The sequence below is a fragment of the Marmota marmota genome, unplaced genomic scaffold, assembly GCF_001458135.2.
Source record: "Marmota marmota marmota unplaced genomic scaffold, marMar, whole genome shotgun sequence".
In the NCBI taxonomy this organism is placed as follows: Eukaryota; Metazoa; Chordata; class Mammalia; order Rodentia; family Sciuridae; genus Marmota; species Marmota marmota.
Window position 1 is genome coordinate 29,597,587 of NW_026000174.1, and position 18,725 is coordinate 29,616,311.

The following is an 18,725-nucleotide window of genomic DNA, read 5'->3' on the forward strand; positions in this document are numbered from 1 at the left end:
CACATGTAAGACAATGCAAGGTTTAGAGGAGAAATGATTGAATCACAAAAGTCCTAATCCAATCACTGAATTAATCCCCTGATGGGATTAACTGAGTGGTGCTAAAGGTAGGTAGGGTATGGCTAGAGGAGGTGGGTCCCTCGGGGTATGCCTTCGGGGTACATGTATGTATGAATGTATATATGTATGTATGTATGTGTATGTGGGTACACATTTTTTTGTTGTTTTGTTTTTTTGGTACCAAGGATTGAACACAGGGATGCTTAACCACTGAGCCACATTCCCAGCCCTTTAAAAAAATATTTTGTTTAGAGACAGGGTCTCCCTAAGTTGCTCAGGGCTCATTAAGTTGCTGAGGCTGGCTTCTGCCTCAGCCTCCTGAGTCACTGAGATTATAGGTATGTGCCACCACTCCTGGCTGGGATGTATATTTTGTATCTGGCAAATGGAATCTTTTTCTCTGCTTCCCTCTTTCACACTCTTCCACCATGATGTTCTGACTCACCTCAAGCCCTGAGGAATGGAGGGGGTTATCTATGGACCATGACCTTTTGAAATTCTGAGGCCCCTAATAAAATTTTCCTTCTATACAAGTATTCTGGTCGGGTCTTTTAGTCATAGCAGCAAAAAGCAGACTAATACATGAGGTCTGCAAATGATTAATATTTGCAATACCTACATTCCCTCAAACGTGTCAAGGAATGAAAGAGACATAATCAATACATAGACCAAAGAACGAAGAAGTTTGTAAGGGAAGATACTGAGTGTTTTCTAGTAAATATGTTGTGTCTGGAAATCCATATAGGTCATAATCTGAAAATATTCTATTCCAGCAACATTCTATTCTAGAAATTCTTTTCCAAGCTAGAAACAAAGTTTTGGGGTTTCTATAAATTTTCTTCAGGAAAATTTCTCACTTTGCTAATTGCTGTCAGCATTCATCAGGAACATTGCAAGAATAACACCTCGGTTAAATGGGACTTGGGACTAAGTTCCATCAACAGGGGACAGTCTCTTTATGACATTGGGGGGCATAGAACTGGTATCTCCAAGAGAGAGAAAGAGAGATTGGTTGGTTGACTGATTGATTGATTGATTTAGTTTGATTGTAAGATTGTAAGGAATTAACTCATGCCATTATGGAACTGACAAGTTTCAAGATCTGTAGTTAAAAAACTAGAGACACAGGAGACACAAATGTGCAGTTTTGAGTCCAAAGGCAGAAACAAAACAAAAACACAATGTCCCAGCTTGAAGGTGGTCAGATGAAAAAAATTCTAAATTATTCTTTGGGTCCTCAAAAGATTGGACAGGACTCACCTACATTAGAATGGGGATCTGCCCTACTCAGTATACCAATTCAAAAATTAATCTCATCCAGAAATACCCTCATGTATATCCTCAGAATAATGTCTGGCCAAATGTCCATGGTCTACTCCAGTTGACACACAAAATTAACCATCATAGCATATTAATCATAGACAGCCAAGGAATCATATCATTCCAAGCATCTAGATCAGTAGCTTTTAATTTAAGTACTTTAGAGTCTCAAAAGTAAAGTACAGGGCTGGGGATATAGCTCAGTTGGGAGAGTGCTTGCCTTGCATGCACAAGGCCCTGGGTTCGATTCCCAGCACACACACACACAAAAAAGTAAAGTACTGACCATGGGAGAACAATCTGTTTTTAAACATAACCAAGACAAAATTTTTGGGAAAATACCTACATTGGAAGGCTAGACAAAGGAGAATGAGTCAAAGATCACAGGACAAAAACTAGGAAGTATATTCATCACTAGAAAAGTAGATGGTCACTGAATTGGAAATTAGTATTAATGTTACCACAAAGAAGTTTCTCTAACATGATGAGGCCAGAAGGATAGCAAGAGAGTAGAAAGGCAGTAAGTACAAATTTCTCTTTAAAGAGTAATGACTTTGGGAAAATAGGAACAAATGCAATAAGGTAAAAGGATTAGGCTTTTAAAAATGGAAAGAATCTCTTCCCTCCAAATCAGAAAAAAAGAGGGAAATTTGAAGTGGATGAGTTAACATAACTTCAGTTAAAATAAGCACATAAATAAGTGTGTGTGTGTGTGTGTGTGTGTGTACATCTACATCTATATTATCTATACAGATGAGGTGGTAGGTTGTAGAGGTAGGTTTGGGGATTCAAGGAAAGTCATAAAGGTTTAAAATAACTCACAAAATATTTATCAGTACATTCTGTGATAAAAAAGAAAAAGCAGTTACAAGAGTACTGTATAGGAAAGCTTCATGCCTATAAGAATTTAAAGGTTTGGGTCATATCACTCAGAAATTAGTTGGAACGAAGCACCAAATTTTCAATAAATGTACCACAAACATTAAGTATATTAATTACCATTTAGAACAAAATTGGTTACATCCTTATCTGGATTTTTAAAGATAACTCCAAAGAGACTTCAGTGAATTATTCAAATACACTGTTAGACAATAAAAATCATATTTTAACTTTCCTTCTTTAAAATTAATGATACATATTCTGCCAATGAGGATATAAATGCTTACACTGTTAATACAATTAACTTTTAGAAAGAGCCAAAATCCATAGAACTTTGCAAAAGCACTTTTACGAAAATAATTTGATACATTACTAAAACCTATAAAAACTGATCAAAGTAGCTAAATTCATAGCTATTACCTGAAAGTTTAATTTAAACTTAAATTGCCAGAAGATAGTTTTAAGTATTGTTCCTTCTTGTGTTGGTCACAAAATATTTGAACTGAAGTATTTAGATTATTATTAACAAAACAAAAGACACTAGAAGGAAACAGGAAGTAAGCTTGCTGAGTGAGAAGAAAAATACCCTTCTGAATTTTTACCACAAAGCAAATTTCTGACAGGAAATGAACATTTAAGCACATAAAGTAATTATAAAAAAAAAAAAAACCCTTAGGCATTGCAATATTATTTCCCAACAAACAAAGTATGAACTTCAGGGAAAAGTTTGTAAATGGACAGGGACAAATGATGTGTGAAAAATTAAAAGTTCCATGCCAATGAATTCTGCCACAGACTTCCTGAATTATTAATGTTCCTTTACCTCTCCCTTTTGGTCTATATCAAACCAAACTTTTCTTCTTATACACAAACAAGATGAAATCTTAATATTAATAAAAGGGCTTAGAACTTCTCTTTAATACAAAAATCCTTCCTGTAGCATATGTAACAGGTATATATCGAGCTTCTGATTGAATGCCTCTAATGTTTCTGTTTACAACCTGAGAGTAATCTGTATGAAATGGATGTTCATAAATTCCTTTGTAGATATTTAACCACCCAACCTGCCTCCTTAAATTTTCTTCTCCATTAGTCCTTGTTCTACTTTTTTTAGGACACCAAATTTAAAAATTAAGCACTAAACTGATGTTTTAATTCATGGGGAGAAATCATATAAAGAAATAGGATTTGCTCTATTTTTAAGCTTTACTATACAACATATTTTAACTTTCAGCATCTGCTACCACTTGTCTTGATTAAAATCTAGCACAAATCAGGTACAGTAGCACAGCCTGTAATCCTAGCTACTCTGGAGGCTGAGATAAGAGGATGGTAAATTCAAGGCCAGCCTCAGCAATTTAGTGAGCCCCTATTTCAAAAGCAAAAATATAAAGGATTGGGGATGTACTCAGTGGTAGAGTGCCCTAGTACTAGGCTCAATCCCTAGTACCAGACTCTTCTTGCTCCCAAAATATATATGGCACAAATTGTTATCTAATGTAGCACAAATATGCTCAATACATTAAAATTTTAGTATTCTGTATTTCATTCTATTTTAAAACAACATAGTGACTTTCAGATATTCTGCTCCCTGAATTGGCTTGAAAACCTATGTCCAAAATACAGAACAAAACAGAACAAAAATTCACTTTCTCTTTAACATGGCAACTTTCCAAAATTTAACTATTATTCCCCAAAAGGCCGTCAGAAATCATCTGGTCTAACCAACAATTTCATAAATAAAGAAACTCAGATCAAGAAAGTGACTTTTATTCAATTACTATTTCTTCGACAAAAAGTCTGCATAACTTCTAGATCCCGAATACTGTAGTCTTCTCTTATTGAAACACATTGGTGAGCCCTCTTAGAATGTAGTGCTCAAATATAATTATTAGATAGGGTTTTCATAGAATTGATTGTAATGTAACGACTGTATAACACCTCAGTCATGCATCAGATAGACTTCTTTAAAACTGGGCAGGTAGCCCAAACTACTTCAATTCAGATAGTGTGCTATTAGTATAGCTGTTGATGTACCACACTGCAGTAATCTTGCTCTGATTTCTGACTGATCAGCTGACCAAGTCGTGTTATTTTTGCCTACTTGGCTTTGACTCATTTCTCTTATAACTCATTTGCTTACCACTTCAATCCTTACCTCATACTTTAAAATCTAAGAACATGTTCCTGTTAAAACTGATCCTGCACAGAAGCCTAGTAATAAATTTCCAGAGTTTGAGCAATTAGCAGTTCTCTGTGACAACCATGTGATCTGATTACCTACAACTTGTTGGGGAACATCTTATCTTTAGAAAACAACTTACCTTCATCATTCCTGTAAAATACTTTCACCCAAATAAAGAAAATATAACGATGGTATTATGACAAATAATAAAAATGAACAAGAGGGGCTGGGGCTCAGTGGTAGAATGCTTGCCTAGCATGCGTGAAGCACGGGGTTCAATTCTCACAAATAAATAAAGGTACATCAACAACTAATAAAATATTTTTTAAAAATGAACAAGAAAAAATGTATGCAGGGAAATGTACACAGGTGTCACGCCCCCACCAAAGGAAAGGGTGGAGAACACATATGTTGAACTGGAAATGACTAGTCTAAATTCAAGAGGGCAGCAGGGAAAGGAAGTTGAGTTTCACAATAAAAGCATTAGCAATCTATGTTAGGGATTTGGGTCTAAAATGAAACTGTTCCCAGGGTACTCTATTTTTATACTTTATTATTAGTCTTGCCACATTCCCAATTTCATAGGCTCCTGAAGCATGAGGACACTTAAGTCATCTTGTCAAAAGGTCCCAAATGCCACACCAAGGGAGCAGACTGGTTGTATCAGAATCACTTAGGGAAAGTTTTTTAAAGACAAGACATCTTTCCACACTCTCTCCCCAACGCCACAAGAATCCTACAACAATCAGAAATGAGTAGGTCTAAACTTTGCAGAAAACTGTGACCTATAACTAAGTTTAAGAAGGTGACTCTCTGAATATCTCCTGTAACAAGGTACTACTCCCAAAACAATATGAATACCAGACCTTTGCTTTTTACAAATAGTCTGTTGCTTTTTACAAATAGTCTGTTGCCTTTTACTTGACCTCTAATTTGTTATAATGGAAATTCTCAAAAACACACACAAAGTAGTTCAATATAATAAACATCCATGTATCTATCATCAGCTTCAACAATTATTAACACATGGCCAATCTTGTTTCATTTATAAACCTAAATACCAACATCTCATTCCAATTTATTAAAGCTACAAGTAATATGATTACCTTTGTAAGTTTTTCAAAATATACATCCCTAAAATATAAGAGCTCATTCAACTAACTGTAATACCAGTATTATACCAAAATATTAACAATAATTCCTTAGCTTCTTTGCATCCCAGTTTCCTCAACTATAAAATTGGGATGGACTACTCTGGCTTCATAGGATTCTTATGAATTTCCTACTGTCTCAGTAATTACTGGGGAAAAAAAAAGCAGGGTGGGGGAGTTCAGTTTGAATATGTACAACACATAAAAAGCATGTAAGTTTTTGGATCAGAGTTCCAGTCCTGGATCTTTGAGCAGGAAATAACCTGAATACCCAGAAACCTCAATTTGTTTAAAATAATAACTGTATCTTAACAAGGGGGAAGAAAGAATTGAGAAAGACTAATCAATGAATACTAAGTTATAGATAAGAGTAAGTTCTGGTGTTCTACTTCACATTGAGGTGAACATAGATAATAATAATCTACTGCATATTTAAAAAAACTAGAAAGCATTTTGAATGTTTCACCATTAAATAAATGATAAATGAGGTGATAAAGATGTTCTTAGTCTGATTTAAACATTACAGAATATATACATGCATCAAAACATTACATGGTACCCCATAAACATACATAACACTTATTTTTTATGAATCAGTTAAAAATTTAATAATAATAAAAAAAGGAGAAGATAACTGCAGTCAGTATATTTGGAATGGTAATCTCTGCTCACCAGGGATAATGTTTCCTTTAGTAGATAAATGACATTTTAAGGTTAAAAATTAAAATATATAGACATTGAGATAAACTAAAGCCATTTAGAAACATTTCTATTACCTTTAAGCTAATCTATCTATTGTGGCTATAATGCATACATTGTAGAATTGTGAATGCATACATACAGAAATGAGATATAAAGAGCAGGATTGTTTCAAAATGACCTGGATGCTCATTCTGGATTATCTGGATAATCAGGGGGTCTGTCTTCTATGAATGGGAGGGTTGAGCCTGTTCTTAGCTCCCTATACCATCAAAGGCTTCCTTTTTTTTGATATTAACTCTGCAACTTTCCAGAACCCAAACATCTCCAAGTTCTAGGCAGCTACCCCTCCCCCAAAACTGAAAATATCTGACATCTCAATCTCAAGACTAGACAAATACTACAAAATTTGTTCTACAAAAATATTTCTTTTTCCCAATAAATTATGCACACAAATATGAACTCTTATGTTTCACTGCTAGATGTTTGTTGACTCCCAAAACCAAAATAGTAGGTAAGGTGCTAATTTATTTAGGCAAGTGATGATGCATACTAAAGTGATGAAAATGAGACTTATAAAGTGAGGATGAGATTTAAACATTCCCAGGACACACATATATTATTTTGAGGTATCATCTTAAGAAAAATTTTTTTTAAAAAATGAATAAAAAGGGCTGGGGATGTAGCTCAGTGGTAGAGTGCCCCTGGGTTCAATCCCCAATATTGCAAGACAGGAAGTGGGGCGTAGGGAAGAAGGGGAGAAAGAAGAAATCTTATATGAGGAAACAGAGACAAAAAAGATCTTAAATGCCTCTTGGTGACAATCAGATCCTGATTAGGTCTTTATTTATAATCTTAGAAAAGACAACATTAAAGGTAAGGGATTTTTCAACTGGCCTCTTCACTTTTAATTATTTGCCACACAACCAAAGAATTAAAAGAATCTTTGGGAGCAAATAAAAACAAAATTCTAAATGAAAAATATTTCTTTTTCCCAATAAATTATGCACACAAATATGAACTCTTATGTTTCACTGCTAAATTTGAGTAGTAAGAAAAAACTATACCTGAGATATTTGGCCCTGGACTTTAGTAAGCTGAGTTGCTCGAATATTTAAAGACTGGCTTCTTGTTACAGTTGCCCCAGAAAGGGAATTTCCATTCACCTTTCTTTCAAGGTGACAACTTGCTGGTGATCGTTCTTCAAGAAGAACAGCATCCCAGGGATCCTTTGCTAGCAAACTTGGAACATTTCTGTCTTCTTCATGGTCTACTACTTCCACATTGTCCACTTTTGGCTTACTTAGAGGATCCAGGTCTAACCAGTCAAATTTACTGATGTCCTCAGACTTTGGAGATACCTGTAGATTGCTGACTGTAGTTTTTGAATTTGTTATCTCCAAATCCGTCCTTGCTTTCCCATTTTTTAAAAATTCTGATGTGCTAGCTATTTTGTCAAATAGTTTTGCCATGTCAGGACTGACTACTGGTCGATAGATTGGTAAAGTTGCTTGTGGATGAAAGGGTGTGGCAGGTGTCAAAGGATATGGAAAATACGGAGACTGTCCTGGAAGCCTTAAATATATAGGTTCTGAAGATGGAAAAGTAGGCATTCTTGGGTTGAAGCCATTCTGGAATGCAGCCTGTTTACTGTAAGTTGAAGGATAAATAGAAGGTAAAGTATAAGTGGAAGGCCCAGATAAGCCAGGGGGCCACTGTCCTCTCTGAATACTAGGTCTAAGATAGAGCTGTGCTGAAAATGAAGGGCTCAGAACAGGAGTAACTGGCAATACAGGTGTTCTACTTTCAAAACTGTCATCCAACAATAGTTTTTCAAGTTCGGCTTGGGTGAGCTTTTCTACATCAATATCAACTGCTCTTTTTTGGGAATCTGATTCAGGAAACACCATGAGATCATAATCCTGTTTACTAAAAACTTGTGCTTTTTGTCTGGTACTGCTTGACAACTCAAAGTCTCTCTGCTTGTCAGTCACTTGTCTGTCCTTTTGCAGTTTTGCTAAAGCTTCTGCTTCCATCTGTAATGCTTCTTGTTTGTCCACATCTTTTGTTCTTGTTGGTTCCAGCTGTGAAGAACACTGTTTAAATCCATTGTTGCTGGATATCTGAGCCATGTCCACTAAAAAGACCAAACCTTCTCCTATCTACTTTTTTCTTGTAGCTTCCAAAATAGCAAGACCTATACATAAAAATAAATAACACTCAATTAGATTTTCTAAACACAAATAAATTTTATTTTGTTTGAAACCTACCCCCATATGATTTAAAATTTGAGGCCACTTACAAAAATACACTACCAAGTAAATAAAATAAAATGAACGTTTGGGTGAAATCTGAATGAAAGAATCCTTAAGACCTGATACACTACTGGTTAAGTAAGATGTTTAGACACACATGACTTTATTCCATTTGCTGACCTAACAGGAAAGCTGGCACAATAAATGAACTTAAAAAGTTTTCATTTCAGCTGTCACATGACTGCCATTAACCAGTGGTACTTTTAGCAGAATTCTTGGCATGAATCGGCTTAAGTGCTAGTCACATATTTTCAAGAGTTCAGATAGGGTTTACTGTTACGAAAATAGCAAGTCTAAAATGGGTGCAATCCTTTTGCTATTTGTGATCCTTTTGCTATCAAATTGCTCAAAAGCCAATTAGATACCTAGTCAGTAAGATAAGGAATGATTATTTAATCAAAATATGTGAAAAAAAAACTGATTAAGAATTTACACTATTCTACACTTACTAAAAATGTACACTGTAATGTAGCTTACAATAATAAAAGTGTTAAGGCCATAAGAACCTGTAAGATCCTACTCAGGGGCTAGGGTTGTGGCTCAGCAGTAGAGCGCTCACCTAGCACATGTGGGGCGCTGGGTTCGATCCTTAGCACCACATAAAGATAAATAAAATAAAGGTATTATGTCCAACTACAACTAAAAAATAAAATATTTTAAAAAATAAAATAAAATAAAGGTATTGTGTTCAACTACAACTAAAACACAATATTAAAAAAAAAGATTCTACTCAAAGGTTATGACTAAATTGTCACATAGATTTGATCACACTTCTGTTCTGATTATCTGCAGTTAAGTCAAGTTATAATATCAAAATTTTTCCTTTAAAAACCCTTAAATCAGGGCTGAGGATATAGTTCAGTTGGTAGAGTGCTTGCCTCATATGCACAAGGCCCTGAGTTCAATTCCCAGCACCATACACACAAAAAAAGTCCTTAAGTCAGGCACAGTGGTGCACACCTGTAATGCCAGTGATTTGGGAGGCTGAAGCAGGAGGATCTCAAGTTTGAGGCCAGCCTCAGCAATTTGGCAAGGCCATAAATAACTTAGTGAGAACCTATCTCAAAATAAAAAATAGAAAGGGTTGGGGGATGTAGCTTAGGTAGAGTACTTGCCTAACATATGTGAAGGTCTGGATTCAATTCCCAGTACTGGAATTTTAAAAAAATATATCATATAGATTAAACGAAATAATGCAACTAAAATGTTTATGTTGACTCCGAGCATAAGCACTAAATAAATGCTATTTATTATTAATCTAATCTAGTCTGCAATATACTTTGGATACCTAAAAAGCAAGAAAGCCTCTGTTTATGTCCCATGATTTTCCCTCCTAGCAAACATTAATGTTTCTCTATAACACACGTTCAAGAAGAGTCTGATGAAAGGAGACAGGGAAAAACCCAAAATAAATTCAAATTAATATAATACAAATGAAAATTTAGGGGACTGGGATTATAGCTCAATGGTAGAGCATTCGCCTAGCATGCACGAAGCACTGGGTTCGATCCTTGGCACCACATAAACGTAAAATAAAGACATGGTGTCCACCTAAAAAATAAATTATGAAAGAAACAAAAGATCTTATTTAAAAAAAAATGAAAATATAGGTGTTGAGTTAATAACAAACAGGAAAAAAAAATGTTGCTGTTGTAGCTCAGTGGTAGAGCACTTGCCTAGCATATGTGACACACTGGGTTCGATCCTCAGCACCATATAAAAATAAATAAAGGTATTGTGTCAATCTACAACTAAAAAAAGTATTTGAAAAATGTTAACAATGAGGACATACAGAAAGAGGTATTCAAGGAATATCCTCGTAATGTCTTTGGACTATTTGCAATTCTTTCATATATTTGTTGAAAAGTTATTCCAATTTTTTTACCTTCCACAGTAGACTGCAAAACATAGTCATGATGTATACTTGAAACTTGTATGCTTCATTATACTTAAATTTTATATCAAGAGAAAAGGAAAGACAAAGGCTGGGCACAGAGGCACAGTCCTATTCCCCTAAGCAATTTAGTAAAACTCTGTCTCAAATTAAAAATAAAAAGGACAGAGAGCCAGGAATGGTGGTGCATCCCTGTAATTCCAGCAGCTCAAGAAGCTGAGACAGAAGGATAATGAGTTCAAAGCCACCCTCAGCAACAGCAAGGCACTAAGCAACTCAGTGACACCCTATCTATAAAAAAATACAAAATAGGGCTGGGGATGTGGCTCAGTAGTTGAGTGTCCCTGAATTCAATCCCTGGTAGCCTCACCGCCCCCCCAAAAAAGGGCTGGGGATGTATATCAGTGGTAAAACATTCCTGGGTTCAATCCCCAGTACCAAAACAACAACAACAACAACAAAAAACCCAAAACAATAAATAAACATTGAACTCTTGATAATACTGCACACAAAGTATTCATGTGTGCAACTTACTTTTAAGTGCATAAAAATATGAATTAATGGATAGAGGGATGACAGATGGATAAATATGTGATAAGGCAAGTATAGGAAAATGTTAATAGAACAGATGTTAGGTACATGGGTATTTTGCTTTACAGTTCTTTCAACTCAGCTGCTGTAACTGAAAACGTTCACAATAAAATGTTCAGTTGGGGGAAATGGGCACAAATTCACCCACTTGAATACACACATTCCTTTACAACATGATTTTCTTGTCCCACTAGTATAGACTTCTATTTCTCAACTCTCTTAATCTGAATGGGTCTTGGACTTGCTTTGACCAATAAAATATGGGAAAAGTGATAGTGTTGGAGTTTCATGACTAGGTCATAAGAGACCTTACTGAGTTCTTCCTCTCTTGAACTGCAACTACTGTCATCCGAATTAATACTCACTGAGAATGAAAGAGAAGTAGGAGAGAAAAGAAAGCTTGGCCAACAGCCAGCAACAACCACTAACATGTGATAAAGCCACCATGTTAGACCATCCACCACACTCCAGATGACATCAGACTCATGATTGACCCAAAGTAAGACCAGCAGAAGAAACCACCCAGATAAACTCAGTCCAGATAGCTAATCCACACAATCATTCTGGAATGGTTTATTACAAAGCAGTAACTGATAAACCTTTTCTGATTCATTTAGTTTTTATTTTATTTTTTTCTGAAGTGCTAGGAATAGAACTCAGGCAATTACTTCAGGCAAGTGCTGTACCACTAAACCACAACCCAGGCCCTCGTTCATTTAAATTAATAAAACTAAAGCCACTTAACTAACAATGCATTTTTGTCTTAACTTCTGCTACTGCTGCCACCACAACCATTTTCCTTCTCTAGAAGGAATACTTTTCCTTTCTCAGGCTACCTTCTCCACTCATATCCTTATTAACCTCACTGAATTCCCCTATACTTCTTTATCAGTGGTTGCCTCTTTTGCACTGTTAATTTCTCCTTTAGTTGCTGTAAAAATGCTTAAGTGTCCTCCATATTGAGAAGGGGGAGGGAAATCTTAACATTCTCTTTTAAGACTATAGTGGCTTTCATTTTAATTTTCTACTTTCACTGCCAAACTTCTCAAATGATTGACCTAGAAACTTCTCAAATGACTGACTCCTTTCTTTATACATTGTGCCTTGAAAAATTCTACTTGCCTTTCAGGGCCCAATTAAAATACCATCTCCTCTCTGAAGCTTTTCCTAAGCACTCTCATCGAAATTTATGTTTTTAGCTCAACAAAAAATTTTTATCAATTCTTTTCTTTATTTTTGGCAGTTCTGTGGATGGAACTCAGGGCCTTGAACATGCTAAGCCCACATTCTACCTGGGGGAAAAAACATGGGACATAAACAGAGGCTTTCTTGCTTTCTAGGTATCCAAGGTAGATATATTGTAAACCCTTTTGCCTACTTGGTTGGCATCCTTGCATCTAGTAATAGGACCTCTAGCTTCTTTTTTACAGATTGTTTATCTCCCTTTTATCCCATTTAATTAAAACATGAATAGTCCATTCTTTTTTTCTTTAATATATATTTTTTAGTTGTAAATAGACATAATACGTATGTCTGTATATATGTATGTATGTGGTGCTAAGGATAGAACCCAGTGCCCCATACATGCTAGGCAAGTACTTTACCACTGAGATACAACCCCAGCCCAGGAATGGACCATTCTCAAACCCCACATTTTCACACCCTCAAATGCTTTGGAGGATCCAAATCCAGCTCATCAGTATTAACACCAGGACTTCTGCTGAAACTATTTGGAAAGGGAACTTTTGTTTGAGATTGCTAAACTGATGGGATGTAAACTTGCACTGTTATGCCCATCTTTGTCGCTACTTAAGGAGATGCCTAAGAATGCTTCCAAGCCAGAAGAAAACAGAGGTAAAAGAGAAATAAGATGTATTCTGGATAATCTTACATTAAGCATTTGGATCTAACCATGCTCTAGGACAAACTCTTCATTGTATAAGCCACTAGGTTGTTTTGTTTGCTCAAGATGGTTTCAAATGAGTTTCTGCCATGGTAACCCAGAAAGTTCTGATTAACACACAATCTATGAACTTGTACATCTATTCAACAGGCTAAAATAGGCTTAAATGCAAAGACCTACTTGTTCATTTGCCTAGTTCTCCACATTTAAAACCATTTTGAGGAGGCATGGTGGTGTATGCCTGCAATCCCAGCTACACAGGAATCTGAGACAGGAGAATTGTAAATCTGAGGACAGCCAAAGTAACTTAGTAGCAAAACCTCAATAAAATTTTTAATAAGGGTTGTAGCTGTCATAGGACACTTGTCTAGCATTCTCAAGGCCCTGAGTTCAATCCAACACCACACATACACACACACACACACACACACAGGCATTCTGCTTAATAAAAATGGAACTAAGTCTAATGTGGTGGCACATGCCTGTACTCTCAGCTACTGGGGTGACCTTGGCAGGAGGATCTCAAGTTCAAGGCCAGCCTGAGAGCAACTTAACAAAACCCTGCCTCAAAAGAAAAAAGGTGGGGATGAAGTTCAGTTGCAGAGTACTTGCCTAGCATACATGAGGGTTTGATGCCTAGCACTAAGGAGGGAAGGAAGGAAGGAAGGATAAACTTAAATTATTGAATATATGTTTTAACACAAGGGAATGCAGGCTGTTAGAATTGTAGAAAGCATTTCAGATGGCATAAGAGTATGAATAATATGACACGAGCAATGAGTAGAGTATAATCACCTGTTATTGAATACCATATTTTCCTATTCTTTTCTTTCTCTCACTCTCTCTTCCTCCCACTCCCCAGTTTTTCAGGATTGAACTAGTGCTTCACAAATGTTAAATAAGTACTCTCTTTATCACACTAACCCAACATTTCCTATTTTTCATATAATCATGCATTAAAACAAAATAGCATTTTACAAAAAGATACCTAACTGTAATTCACCTTCCACAAGTACAAAGCCAATTTGTTATTTAAGTCTTCTCATGCTTACCATAATTGGTAATGAATGACAAAGGGGGACATTTCAAATAAATGTTAACTCATTTACTAACAAAGTGGTAAATATATTTTAACTATGAATGTGTTTTTGTTTTCACATCACCGATTTATTTGCTTGCTCTATCTCCAGTACCAAAAATCAAAGGTAATCATATGCTAAACATAGTAATTGAGAGCTATCAGTTGGCAGCTAAATTACCATATTTTAGTTTTCCAAAGAATTATCATGCATGTGTATTCAAACAAAAATAAAAGGACTTAAAAGATTGTCCAAAAGTAACCCTGTGCTTTAGCTATTTTTCTGGGGCTGCTAAACTGGCATGCTCCATTAATTTTTTAAAATAAAGCTCCATTTGATGGCAAACATTTAGCAGGAAATAATTTCCCACATGCTAATTCAAATTAAAAACTTGGATGTTAATGTTCCCCTAATTCAAGATGGGAAAGATAACTCGCTTTTGAATGAGAAATGTATATCATCTGCCAAAATTTTCCCAACATAAAGAAACCCAGTGAAAAACACAAGGCTGTAGCTACTTTAAAAATTCTTAAAAACAACAACCAACAAAAAATTCTTTTAAAGAGGGCAATTAAACTTTTGGACACCATTTGCATATCACAAAACAGATTATTAAAAGCTCTTGGCTTCTTAAGTGACAGACATTCATTCACAATTTAAATTTAAATCTCAGGAAAAAAAAGGTCAGTCTTGCTACCCATCTAAATGCTTTCTGATTTTAAAAACTAGAGATACTTAAGAAAAAGGAGTAACTATTACTTGAGTTCAGTAATAGATAACTCCTGGGGCTTGGGGCTTGGCTCAGTGGTAGAGTGCTCCCATAGCATGGGTGAGGCCGTGGGTTCAATCCTCAGCATCACATAAAAATAAATTAATTAATTAACAATACTGTATCCAACTACAAGTAAAAAATAAATATAAAAAAAATAGATAACTCCTCCTCTAAAATAACAATGAACCTTAAAGAAAACTAAATCATGATACCTATGTGGAATGGAATATAATACCATCACTCATGGTGACTAAGTAACCATGGAAAATGTTTGATAAAATTGTAGTAAATATCTACATATCTTGCCTGATGGGGTGGTACATGCCTATAATCCCAGCAACTTGGGACACTGAGGCAGGAGGACCACAAATTTGAGGTAAGCCAGCAATTTAGCAAGATCCTGTCTCAAAATAAAAATAAAAAGGTGGTAGAGCATCCCAGAGTTTAATCCCCAGTACTGCAAAAACAAAACAAAAACTACACATCTCTAGGCAGAGACAGAAATGCATAGATGCTATATGGTATACATTCTTTTAGTTAATTAACTCCTTAAATTAACTAATTTAACTTTCACAACTGTTTTTAATATATTTTTTATTTGTTCTAAGTAGTTATACATGACAGTAGAATGCATTTTGACACATCATACATAAATGGAGTGTAACCTCTCATTCATCTGGTTGTACATAATGTAGAGTTACACAGGTCATGTAATCATATACGCACATAGGTAATAATGTCCAATTCATTCTACTATCATTCCTAACCCCATGCCCCCTCCCCTCCCTTCACCTCCCTCTGTCTAGTCCAAAATACCTCTATTCTTCCCCTCAACCCCCTGCACCTCCCGGCACTGTCTCACAATTTTTATAAAGTAACTACTATTACTATCCCTAGTTTACAAATGAAGAAACTTGCCAGGCCACGCCATAATCCCAGTGACCTGGAGGCTGAGGCAAGAGGATCACAAGTTCAAAACTAGCCTCATCAACTTAATAATGCCTAAAGCAATTTAGGGAGACCCTGTCTTTAAATAAAATATATTTTAAAAGTGGGGGAGAAGGGTAAAGGGGGTTGGGGATATGGCTCAGTGGTTAAGCACCCCTGGGTTCAATCCCAGGTGCCAAAAAAGAAGAAGAAACTTAAGCACCTAATGTATATGATCTAGCTAAACTCATAGAAGCTAGCAAGTGGTATATTCAGGACTCATATTTTTAAGTCATACACATATTTTTTTAAGTTATCTCAAATTGGTACATGTCTAAATTAACACAATTTATTCCTTATAAATATTAACTTTCAGGGTTAGGGTTGTGGCTTATTGGTAGAGCGCTTGCCTTGAATGTGTGAGGCACTGGGTTCGATTCTCAGCACCACATCACCAAATGACTAGCAAACTGGTAATTTCACTGAGGACAAGAACTCTTACTTTATGAATCCTCTTCACTCAAGACTTCTAATGGTTGTTAAATGAATGCATCAATGACTACAGAACAAAAGACAATATTCCTTTCATCAAAGAAAAGTTCAATTATGAAACCAAAATAACAGGTTAAAAAACCTCTATGTATTAATAATTCAACCTTTACTGAAAAACCTTTACATGGTTGAGTTTAGAATAAATAAGTGCAAGGAATCGGTTATATTGAAAACTAGGAGGGAGATGGCAATAGAAAACTAAAAATAGGAGGTGTTCCATCACTGTTAAAAGGAAAAACCCAGTACATGAAAAGATAATATTCTCCTATCACTGATTCATAGAAGAAAGAAAACTTATCTAACAAAAATAAATAAGTAAAAAACTATAAGTTCTTTGGTATTAGACACCGTACAAATTCACCACAAAAATAAATGAAGAGGGCTGGGGTTGTGGCTCAGTGGTAGAGTGCTTGCCTAGCACATGTGAGACATTGGGTCTGACCCTCAGCACCACATAAAAAATTAATTAACTAATTTTTAAAAATGTATCAAGCTTCCTGAACACTTTTAAAAACTAACAATAAAATAAAGAGTATCCAGACTCTGGGTGTGAATTTATTCTGCCCAATAAAAACAGAATGCATGCCACATATAACTTAAAATTTTCTATGGCTACATTAACAAAAACAAATACATGAGATTAACAATATATTAATTTTACTTAATCTTGTTTTTCCAAATTATCATTTCAACAGATAATGGATACAAAAATGAGTGGGATATTTTGTATTCTTTAATACTAAGTCTTCAAAATCTGGTGTATATCTTACACTTATTACATCTCTATTAAGACTAATCACGGGGCTGGGGATGTGGCTCAAGCGGTAACATGCTCGCCTGGCATGCGTGCGGCCCGGGTTCGATCCTCTGCACCACATACAAACAAAGATGTTGTGTCTGCCGAAAACTAAAAAATAAATATTAAAATTCTCTCTCTCTCTCTCAAAAAAAAAAAAAGACTAATCACATTTCAAATACTCAAAAGCCAAAATGGTCTAGTGCAAGATTAGCATTTATAAGTTAAGGAACAGGAACCAAAAACAATGGACAAACATCATTACTTTCCAGTGAAGAAAAATTAATGTTCCCAGCAGTATTATTTTCCTCTACCCCAGAAAAATAATTCAAACACCTGTTTTTTTGTTGTTGTTTTGATTTTTTAAAATATTTTTAAAATTGTAGATGGACACAATACATTTATTTATTTTTATGTGGTGCCAAGGATCAAACCAAGTGCCCCACATATGCCAGACAAGGATGCTACCACTGAGCCACAACCCCAGCCCTTGTTTTTTTGAGAACAAAAATTTCTTCTTATTTAAGCCCCCTGAATAATCTACAGACTTTAAATAAGGCCTACCATTCTGGATTTTTGTTTGTTTGTTGTTAGAACTGAGGACTAAATCCAGGTCCTCTTACACACTAGCAAAGTGTTCTACCACTAAGCTACATCCCCAGTCCCATTTATGGCTTTTACACTTTCATTTATTTATTTATTTTTGTGTACTATGGGGATTGAACCCAGGGACCTTCTACCATTGAACTATATCCCCCATGCTTTTTATTTTTATTTTGAGACAGTGTCCAAATTACTCAGACTTGAATTTGGCCTTGAATTTGCAATCTTCTTGCTTCAGCCTCCTAAACTGCTGGGATTACAGGTATGTGCCACTGTATCTAAGTACATAAACATTTAACAAATAACTTGTATGACAAAAAGAAATAAATCACAGAATGTATTCACATCTTCAATAAATATTCACTGGATGTATATCATGTACCAGGCATTGTTTTAGGTGATGAAAAGTAAAAGTAATTTAACCATAGATGTATTGAAAGCAACACACCAAGAAAAAACATTTGCTACTCAGATTACAGAGAAAGAACTAATCTTCCTAATATATAACAAAAGAGTTATTAAATTTAAAAAAAAAAAAAGCAATCCTGTAGAAAAACAGCTTGAATAAACAGTTCACAGAAAAGTTAAGATGCTTACTATCCTCACTTCTGTTGAAACAAAACAATTAAACTACACTAAACCTACTTGTACACCAAACTGATAATAAACACACAGGAAAAGGAAAAAAGTATTCATTGTAAAAAAAAAAAAAAATGTGTTAGGTACATAAAAAAGAGTACAGTTTTTAACTTTAAATGAAAGCTAGGTGTTATGGTCTGGATGTGAGGTGTTCCCCCAACACACACACACACACACACACACACACACACACAGAGCTCATATATGAGACAATGCAAGAAGGTTTACTTAATGGCAAAATCTTGAGAGTTTTTCCTTTGTGCCTTAAAAAAAAAAAAGGATGCCAATGACACTTCAGCTTTTTTTTTTCTTTTTTCTTTCTTTCTTTCTTTCTTTCTTTTCTTTTTTTTTTTTTTTTTT

At 35.2% G+C, this 18,725-nt stretch overlaps 1 protein-coding gene across 3 annotated transcripts in view; it reads right to left on the reverse strand.

The window, feature by feature from the left end:
• The window catches only part of Pik3c2a (phosphatidylinositol-4-phosphate 3-kinase catalytic subunit type 2 alpha), a 120,161-nt gene that overhangs the window by 87,627 nt on the left and 13,809 nt on the right, over positions 1–18,725 (reverse strand). For all 3 annotated transcript variants that reach the window (XM_015477670.2, XM_048788428.1, XM_048788429.1), the window contains one exon: positions 7,362–8,491. In XM_015477670.2, the coding sequence (XP_015333156.1) occupies positions 7,362–8,426 (1,065 nt within the window). In that variant the 5' untranslated portion in view covers positions 8,427–8,491. The remainder of the gene's footprint in view (positions 1–7,361; positions 8,492–18,725) is intronic.